A 10,328-nucleotide genomic window follows, 5' to 3' on the forward strand; every position below is an offset into this window, starting at 1 on the left:
CCCAGGGGCCAGTTTTTCCACATTCTCACATTTCTGAGATCAGAATGAGTCTCAAGACCTATGTTTCCATTTTAAATTTTCATTATCAAATTAATGGCGTGTCTTAAAATCAACAGGAATTTGGTACGAGAACCTGCTTTGGAAGGCTGCGTGTGAGCTACACAACCACAGCTCAGAGAATGAGGTAAACATCATCTCCACAGGTTCTGAGTTCCAGATCCCCTTTGAAAGACTCTGAACCCAGAGTACTCCTTTAAATACACATAAAAACATGAGGACTATGGTGTCATTTCAAGTTCAAAAGGAAATCTTTGGAGGAAAAAATATAATTAAAAAATCGGGAGAGGGAAAGAGGGTAGTGTGAATGAGCCAGTTGTACATCTCTGATGATGGAAGTCCATAAATACTAACATTGGTGAATTAATAAAAGATACAAGCATACTGTTCGAGTGACTCCACTACCCACCAGATGAGGTAAAAACAGAAACCCAGAGCATCAGGTCTGCAGCATGAACGTGCAGGTGGGGAAAATGGAGGGAGGCTCTTCTACTTTGTATTCAGTCTCTAAGCCAGAGCTGACAGAAATGTTCTCTATGTGTGCTGCCCAATTTGGTAGTCACTAGGCTTCATTTAGCACTTGAAACGTGGCCAAGGAAACTGAGGAAATAATTTTATTTATTTTTAAGGGACAGAGTCTCTATGTGCCCAGGCTGGTCTCGAACTCCCGCCTCAGCCTCCCCAAGTAGCTGGGACTCCAGGTTTGTGCCACCATGACTGGCTGTAAGTTGCATTTACTTTTAATAAATTTAAACAGCTGCACATGAGTGGTGGCTACCATATTGAATGACGGAATTCTAGACTTTGAATTATTTTATTGGGTATGCATTTTTTTTTAATTTGAGAAAGATGATATTAAGCATTAGATAGTACTAACTATAATAGTGTAATAAAGTACATCTCAAGCATTTTATTTAATTTATTTAGTTTTTTGAGACAGAGTCTCACTCTGTCTTGCCCAGGCTGGAGTGCAGTGGCATGATCTTGGCTCACTGCAGCCTCCACCTCCTGGGTTCATGTGATTCTCTTGTCTCAGTCTCCCGAGTAGCTCGGACTACAGGCGTGTGCTTTTATATTTTTAGTAGAGATGGGGTTTCACCATGTTGGCCAGGCTGGTCTTGAACTCCTGACCTCAGATGATCCACCCACCTTGGCCTCCCAAAGTGTTGGGATTATAGGCGTGAGCCACTGTGCCTGGACATCTTAAGTGTTTTTAAAAAGTAGTTAATAGTTCAATAAGTTTGCCAGATTCCAAATTACATTTAAAAACCAAAAGCTTTCCCATAAAGAAAGAAAAAGATAAATTTGAAAATACAATAGAAAATGATGTTGGCCGGGCGCGGTGGCTCAAACCTGTAATCCCAGCACTTTGGGAGGCCGAGACGGGCGGATCACGAGGTCAGGAGATCAAGACCATCCTGGCTAACACGGTGAAACCCCGTCTCTACTAAAAAATACAAAAATCTAGCCGGGCGAGGTGGCGGGCGCCTGTAGTCCCAGCTACTGGGGAGGCTGAGGCAGGAGAATGGCGGGAACCCGGGAGGCGGAGCTTGCAGTGAGCTGAGATCCGGCCACTGCACTCCAGCCTGGGCGACAGAGCGAGACTCCGCCTCAAAAAAAAAAAAAAAAAGAAAATGATGTTAATAGAACACATAAAAACTCCTGAAGATAAATTTAATAAGAAATTCACAGGACCTGGGGCCGGGCGCGGTGGCTCACGCCTGTAATCCCAGCACTTTGGAAGGCCGAGACGGGCGGATCACAAGGTCAGGAGATCGAGACCATCCTGGCTAACACGGTGAAACCCCGTCTCTACTAAAAAATACAAAAAAATAGCCGGGCGAGGTGGCGGGCGCCTGTAGTCCCAGCTACTCGGGAGGCTGAGGGAGGAGAATGGCATAAACCTGGGAGGCGGAGCTTGCAGTGAGCTGAGATCCGGCCACTGCACTCCAGCCTGGGCGACAGAGCGAGACTCCGTCTCAAAAAAAAAAAAAAAAAAAAAAAAAAAGAAATTCACAGGACCTAAATGAAGAAAACTATTGAACTATAAAAAGAATACAAAGGGCTGGGCGCGGTGGCTCACGCCTGTAATCCCAGCACTTTGGGAGGCCGAGGCGGGTGGATCACGAGGTCAGGAGATGGAGACCATCCTGGCTAACACAGTGAAACCCTGTCTCTACTAAAAATACAAAAAATTAGCCGGGCGTGGTGGCGGGCGCCTGTGGTCCCAGTTACTCGGGAGGCTAAGGCAGGAGAATGGTGTGAACCCAGGGAGTGGAGCTTGCAGTGAGTCGAGATTGCGCCACTGCACTCCAGTGTGGGCGACAGAGCGAGACGCCATCTCAGAAAGAAAAACAGAATACAAAGGAAGACTTAAATAAATGCACAGACATAATGTGTTGTTGGAAAAGACTCCACATGACCCAAATATCAGTTATTCTAAATGAAATCCATAAACTCAGTGCCATCCAAAGCAAATCTGGGCAGAAGGGGAGAAGCAAAAAGACTCCAAAACTCATCCAGAACAACTGAAGAGCCGGAAAAATACCATATGCTAATAAGAGCAAGGAGGAGAAACCTGCTCACCACCTATCACAGCACCCATGCCATGAGACCCCCTTATAAACATCAGGACCACATCACATGCAGGTGGGATTCTGGTGCATGATTAAAGAATTTCCAAATCAGCAGGGAAAAAGTGAGCGACGCAGATGACTGGCTAGCCATTAGGAAAGCAATGTCTGGTTCCCTCTCTCAGTCTGTGCACTAAAATAAATTCCAGGCCGGTCAAATATTTAAATATCAAGAAACAGGCCAGGCATGGTGGCTTATGCCTGTAATCCCAACACATTGGGAGGCCGAGGTAGAAGGATCACTTGAGGCCAGGAGTTTCAGATCAGCCTATGCAACAGAGATGTCATTTCTACAAAAAATTTTAAAAATTAGTCAGGTGAGATGGTGTGTACCTGTGGTCCCAGCTACTCAGGAGGCTAGGGTGGAAGAATCGCTTGAGCTCAGGAATTTGAGGCTGCAGTGAGCTAATGGCACTACTATACTCCAGCCTGGGTGACAGTGCAAAGCTCTGTCTCAAAAATTTAAAAAAAAAAAAATTCCAATTGTCAATAAACAATTTTCAGGGTAAAATCTGAATATTAGAAATAAGAAGTGGAATAAGCCTCCCCAAGGCTTCTTATAGCATCCAAAAGCTACATGGAAAAGAGGCACACTTAACTACAAAAAATGAAACTATAAAACACAAAGATGATCCTGGGGAAAATATTCCTAACACTTTTATATAATAATTTTCCTTAAAAAGCTCTAATTTCGGCCGGGCACGATGGCTCACACCTGTAATCCCAGCACTTTGGGAGACTGAGGCAGGCGGACCATGAGGTCCAGAGATTGAGACCATCCTGGCTAACACAGTGAAACCCCGTCTCTACTAAAAATACAAACAAATTAGCCGGGCATGGTGATGGGCGTCTGTAGTCCCAGCTACTCGGGAGGCTGAGGCAGGAGAATGGTGTGAATCCGGGAGGCAGGGGAGCTTGCAGTGAGTAGAGATCGCGCCACTGCACTCCAGCCTGGGCGACAGAGCAAGACTGTCTCAAAAAAAAAAAAAAAAGCTCTAATTTCCCTAATATATAAGCTTTAACAAGAGAAAAGGTTGAACTCAACAAAAATGTGAACACAGGACACAAAAATAATTCATAGAAAATACATGAAGCCAGGCGCCAGGCGCGGTGGCTCATGCCTGTAATCCTAGCACTTTGGGAGGCCGAGGCAGGTGGATCACGAGGTCAGGAGATCGAGACTATCCTGGCTAACACGGTGAAACCCTGTCTCTACTAAAAATACAAAAATATTAACTGGGCGTGGTGGTGGGTGCCTGTAGTCCCAGCTACTCAGGAGGCTGAGGCAGGAGAATGGCGTGAACCCGGGAGGCGGAGCTTGCAGTGAGCCGACTCCAGCCTAGGCAACAGAGACTCCATCTCAGAAAAAAGAAAAAACATGAAAAGTTACCATACTTAAGGCTTAAATGCAAATCAAGTGCAGTCTCTCATTCTGCTCCTAAGAGTATAAATTAGTATATTATTGATGTTACTTTGGTGATAACCATTAAATTGTTCAAAAAGCACAAAAATAATAGACACATAATTGCTATGTTTTCCACAGCATAAATTCATAGGCAAGCTTTACTTTCTAAAGTATACATGTCTATGTTGTTTGAATGATTTACAATGACTGCTGTTTATTTACAGAGACAGGGTCTTGCTCTGTCACCCAGGCTGGAGTATGGTCCTGCGATCATAATTCACTGCAGCCTCAACCTTCTGGGCTCAAGCAATCCTCCCGCCTCAGCCTCCCATGTAGCTGGGACTACACGCATGTGCCACCACACCAGGCTAACTTTTGTGGAGGTTTTTTTTTTGTAGACACGAGGTTTCACCATGGTGTCCAGGCTGGTCTCTAACTCCTGAGCTCAAGTGATCTGCCTGTCTCAGCCTTCCAAAGTGTTGGGATTACAGGCGTGAGCCACTGTACCCAGTCTGTTTATTTTTTAAAACAGAAATCATACAGAGCAAAAGCATCCCCTTGAAGGTATGTTCCACTCTCTCTCCCTTGGCCGGGTCATGTCTGATAGATTAAACACAAGGAAAACAACACAAAGTACTGTGGCAAAGAAAAACTGTTCCCAAATGAACTCAAACCTTACCCTGATTGCTTTCAGTCCATTGGACACTTTATTTTCTTCCACAACTGCAATCACTTCCTGTCCAACATTCAGAAGCACTTTGCTAGTCACAGCATCACTGGAGAAGTAGATCAAATCATCAATCATGCCATAATCGCTGCAGTACCTTGTCACGACACCCCGTACAGTTTTCAGCTTAGTGTCACCTGAGATGGGTAAACAAAAGTTATCTTGGCCATAAAAGCAAGGGCACACTACAGTGAAGTCCCACCAGAGAAAGGCAGAGTGCAAAAGCCTCCATGAAGGACTGTCGCCTAACGGGCTGACTTGAGACAGAGAATCCCATCAGAGAGTGCTGTGTCTGGAACGTGGGGTTTGGGGGCAGACAGCCCAGTTTCTTCTGAAGGGCCCAGGTAGTGGCTGTGGAGGTGACAGCCCTGACTCCACAGCAGACTGCGGGGGTTGACTCCCAGCTCTTCTACTGCCATTGGTGTAACCCTGGACGAGGTCCTTAACTACTCTGGGCCTGTTGCCATCTGTAAGATAGAGACTAATCGTCACTACCCAAGGGAGCTGCTGGAGGGTTCAGTGGCAGAACACACATGCATGTATGGACCTCTGCGTGGCTGACACAAGTTAAGTGCTACGTAAACTGCCACGTGTATCCGCATCTGGGAGATATTAGCATGCACGGTTTTATTAGCACTATCGATTATCTTCTTTCATCACCATCAGCAGCAGCCTTAGAAAACTAGAGAATCTCAACAAATATGCTGCTAGAAAAGGTTTGGGGCTGGGCAGGCAAGTCTGACCCAGGAGCAGGGCACCCCTCAGCCATTTGGCTACTGCTGCAGCCATGGTCCTGAGTTCTGAACGCGCCTTTCCTGCAGCTTCCAAGCCACGGGAGGAACCTGGGGCGCCGGTTACGGTACAGGCAAGGAATCTTAGCGCTGCCAAGAGCTGGAGCTCCAGCTACGGCTGAGGGCGTTCTACCGAAGAGACCCAGATCTGCGGAGCAAGTGCTCCAGGTAACACAGCCGGCCCCCCGGGCATCGGCCCCTGTGGATCCAGAGGCCCTGAACACGCTGCCTGCGGCAGGAAGCTCCCCTCCTGAAGCCTGCTCCTGGTTTCTCTCACAGAAGGCAACTAGGGACCCACTACCGTGGATTCCATTCCCACAGAAGGAAACACTGGGAGAAGCCACCAGAACCTCGGGAGAGGCTGGGTGCGGTGGCTCACGCCTGTAATCCCAGCACTTTGGGAGGCCAAGGCGGGTGGGTCACCTGAGATCAGGAGTTCGAGACCGGCCTGACCAACATGGCGAAACCCCGTCTCTACTAAAAATACAAAAATTAGCTGGGCATGGTGGCAGGTGCCTGTACACCCAGCTACTCGGGAGGCTGAGGCAGGAGAATCGGTTGAACCCGGGAGGCGGAAGTTGCGGTGAGCCGAGATCGCGCCACTGCACTCCAGCCTGGGCGACAAGAGCAAAACTCTGTTTCACAAAAACAAAAAACAAACAAAAAACAAACAAAAAAACACCTCGGGAGAAAGGAATCGTGCGGGAATCCGAGCGCATCCCGGGCTTTAGGAAGATGGGCTCGGAAGCAAGGCAAGGAAAAGGCGCGCGTGGGCGCAGCGCGTTCTGAAAGGACAGGCGAGGTCGGCGGGGCCGCGTTTTTCGGGGCTTTCTAGGCACACAGCCGCCGGTGGCGCTGCCCGCAGGAAGGAGCGACGGGGACACGCGCCTCGGCAGCTGCTCGGCGCAGAAACACAAAGTGAGGGCGGCAAGGGGGGGCTAGTGACACCGGCGAGACCTCACGGAGGACGGGCGCCCAGGGCGGCGGGGCGTGTGGGGTCCGCAGCCTCTGAGGCGAGCGAGGGGAGACGAGGAAAGGCCGGGCCCAGCGTCTCCCGCCCGCCGCACTGCACTCAAAAACCTTGGGGCGCGGCTCCCTCGTGGCTGACACGCGAGGGTTCGGGACCCGCCTCCCGCCCGGCCGCCCCGCCGCCTCCCGCGAGCCACCTTCCGCGAGCTCGGGCTCCAGCCGCCCAGTTTCCTCCCTAGGGGTGTCCGCCGTCCTCCAGAAGAAGGCCACCAGCTTGGCCGCGAGGCTCAACATGACCCTCGCCCGGCCTCGGCCGCCGCCACCGCCGCCGCCGCCCGCACGCGACCGCGCCGCTCCCGCCGCCCGCGACCAATGGGGTCTCCGCGCCTGGGCATGCGCGTTGGGGTCGTCGCGCGAGCCGGGACCCGTATAGAGGGCGGCGGTTGGCGCCTGGCAGCGCGTGACGAGGCGAGGTGCCTGGTGGGAGTGACGTCATGCCGGGCGCGCAAGGCGCTGTACCCGCCGGGTGGGCGGGGCTTCGGGGGCGGGCGTGGCCTCGCGTGAGTGGGCGGAGCTTCGCGGGGGTCCGCCTTCTTGCTGCCCACACCTTAGGGAAAAGTGCGCGATCTTTCACCGCCCAGAGTGATGTTAGGAGTCGTTTTTTGTGGGTGTTCTTTATTAAGTTGGGGACGTTCCCTCTAGTCCTATTTTTCCAAGAGTTCTTACAAGTGGGTGTGAAATTTTCTGCAACGCTTTTCTACGTGTATTCAAATGATCCTGTAGCTTTTTATCTCAGCCTGTATAGGGACTTTCATTGCTTGGCTCTCCTGGGAAAACTCACTTGGTCGCAATTCGTTATCCTTTTCGTGTATTGCCCGACTCAGCTTGGTAACGCTTTGTCCAGGGTTGGGGACGGTGCTGGTGAAGCAGATTGCTCTGTGGCCGACCTCCCGTTTTCTGTGTCTGTCTGGTTTGGGGTCGGTTTAAGCTGGGCCTGCAGTGACCAGGAAGTAGGATGGTGTAACTTATTCCCTAAAAACTGTAGTAGTATTCACCAGGGAACCCATCTGGGCTTCGAGTTTTCTTTGTGGGAAGGTTTTTAATGAGAAGTTCACTTCTGCATCAGCTAGAGGGCTATTAAAGTTATCAGGGTAATATTGAGTAAACTTTGGTAATTCTTTTAAGGAATTTGTCCATTTCATCCAATTATTAGATGTCAGATTATTGGCATAAAGTTGTTCAGCATATTTTCTTATTATCCGTTTATTGTCTGTATGATCCATAATGATGAACCGTCGTTCATTCTTGACATAGGTAGTTTATCTCATCCCTCTCATTTTCCTTGATCAGTCTATATTTATCAATTTTATTGATCTTTTTTAAAAAAATAATCTCTTGATTTCATTGATTTTTCTCTATTTTAAAAATATCTTTACATTTGGCGAGACCAAGGTGGGTGGATCACTTGAGGTCAGGAGTTCGAGACCAGCCTGGCCAACATGGCAAAACCCCAGCTCTACTAAAAGATCCTTGCTCCACACTCTCTCCACCCTGGTCTTCTCATCTCTGTCCTCACTGCTCAGAACTCAGCAACATCGCTCTGACAGCAGATTGCGTCCGCTCTTCAAACCCTATTCAGAGCCCAGTCCCTCCTCACTGCTTGCCCATTGCCACCTCAATGCCAGGCAGCACCTGCTCCTCCCACCCCCCAGCCTGCTCTCTACCCAGTGAGTGACCGGATGCTGCTCTGCCCAGACCCCTCCAGCAGGTCCGCCTCAGAGTCCAAGCAGAGTCGTCTCCACACCCACAGGTGCTAGTACCCGGCTGTCCTACTTGTACCCCCCTTGTGTGGTCCTCGCCTGCCCTCCCCCACCTGTGTCCTTTGCTTTGCCAGCCTCCCCTCCCTGCCTCCTTCTCACTGAGGCCTGCCCTGGCGCCTGCAAACAGCAGCCCCTCATTTCTCTCCCCTGACTTATTTTCCCTCATAGAGGAAATCACATGTGTCACTGGACATATTAGTCTGTTCTCATGCTGCTATAAGGACATACCCAAGACTGGGTAATTTTAGGGTCAGGTCCTAATAGAGGAAAGAGGTTTAATTAACTCACAGTTCCACAGGGCTGAGGAGGCCTCCGGAAACTTACAATCATGGTGGAAGGGGAAGCAAACATGTCCTTCACAAGGCAGCAGGAAGGAGAAGTCCGGAGCAAAAGAGGGGAAAGCCCCTTATAAAAGACCATCAGATCTCGTGAGAACTCACTCACTGTCAGGAGAACAGCAGTGTGGGGGTAACCACCCCCATGGTTCAATTACCTCCCAACAGGTCCCTCCCACGACACATAGGGATTATGGGAATTACAATTCAAGATGAGATTTGGGTGGGGACACAGCCAAACCATATCACTGAATAACACATTTATTTGTTTATCCTGTGCACTCCCGTGCCCCCATTGAATGTAAACAGCCTATAGGAAGGATGTCACTTCTCTGTCTACCCCCGTAAATGTTTGTTGAATGTTGAATGATGATGGAACGTCAGCAGGCAGAGGGAAGAAGGGCATTTTAGGAGCAAGAATTTGTTGGAAGATCGTATGAAAGAAAAGGGCCTGTTCTAGAAACTAGCGTTGCCAACGGTAACATGGGAGCATTTCTCAAGTGACAACTTACGATCTAGGAAGCTGAGGGGTTTGCTCTGCAACCTCTGGTTCAGGGCAGCCTGTTTGCATTTTTTTTTTTTTTTTGAGACGGAGTCTTGCTCTGTAGCCCGGACTGGAGTGCAGTGACCAGATCTCGGCTCACTGCAAGCTCCGCCTCCCGGGTTTACGCCATTCTCCTGCCTCAGCCTCCGGAGTAGCTGGAACTACAGGCGCCCGCCACCTCGCCCGGCTAGTTTTTTGTATTTTTAGTAGAGACGGGGTTTCACCGTGTTAGCCAGGATGGTCTCGATCTCCTGACCTCGTGATCCGCCCGTCTCGGCCTCCCAAAGTGCTGGGATTACAGGCTTGAGCCACCGCGCCCGGCCCACCTGTTTGCATTTTTAAGTGGAGAACTTTTGAAAGAAAAAATGTTGAAATCCGATTAACATTTTTTTTCAAACAAAAAGAAACACAGGAGGATTCGATCCAGTTGGACTAATTCCCACTAATCCCGTTTATCGCTTTAAAAGACAGAAAAGAAGTTTGGGAGGTTTCTCAATCCATTCAGAATAGTTCTTGACTTCATGGATTATAGTTTGTGAAAATTATTTCTCATCCTTGCTGGATTGAAACAAAGACAACAGAACATTGACTGCGGTGGCTGGCATGAAATTAACCAACCCTAAAATATTAGTATAGCTTAAACTTTCGTTTATTGCTAAAGATTGATCACTGCTGTTTCCCATGGGGATGTGGTTGAGCAAAGTGTTTTGAGCTGCATTTATGTGTACTTGATACTTACTCGTTTTGATCAAGGTAATTTAGTGGACATTTTCACCGGGATGGGGATGCTTGCATGTGTAATCTTACTAAAAGCTAATAAAAGCTTATTAAAAGCATCTTGCTTGATTGAAACGAAGACAACAGAACATTCCATGGTCTGGAACCTGATGACTTTACTCAAGTTTTAATGTGGGTTCATGGTTTAAGGAGCTGGTTTTTCAGAAACTTTGGTTTGAGCCTTTTTACAATGTGCACAAAGAATCTGTTGCTGTAACTGTCAGGGTGCCAGTGTCTCTGGGCGACACACATTGCTGTGGTTTCTCTCTG

The 10,328-nt window shown here is 48.9% G+C and overlaps 1 protein-coding gene across 1 annotated transcript in view; it reads right to left on the reverse strand.

The window, feature by feature from the left end:
• Positions 1-6,956, reverse strand: part of MOV10L1 (Mov10 like RNA helicase 1) — a 69,819-nt gene extending 62,863 nt beyond the window's left edge. Inside the window, exons 1-2 of the mRNA XM_007976168.3 lie at positions 6,780-6,956; positions 4,775-4,959 (exon numbers count right to left, since the gene is read on the reverse strand). Coding sequence (XP_007974359.1) covers positions 4,775-4,959; positions 6,780-6,876 — 282 coding nt within the window. The 5' untranslated portion in view covers positions 6,877-6,956. The remainder of the gene's footprint in view (positions 1-4,774; positions 4,960-6,779) is intronic.
• Between the last annotated feature and the right edge of the window lie 3,372 nt (positions 6,957-10,328).

Source organism: Chlorocebus sabaeus, chromosome 19, assembly GCF_047675955.1.
Source record: "Chlorocebus sabaeus isolate Y175 chromosome 19, mChlSab1.0.hap1, whole genome shotgun sequence".
NCBI classification, from domain to species: domain Eukaryota; kingdom Metazoa; phylum Chordata; class Mammalia; order Primates; family Cercopithecidae; genus Chlorocebus; species Chlorocebus sabaeus.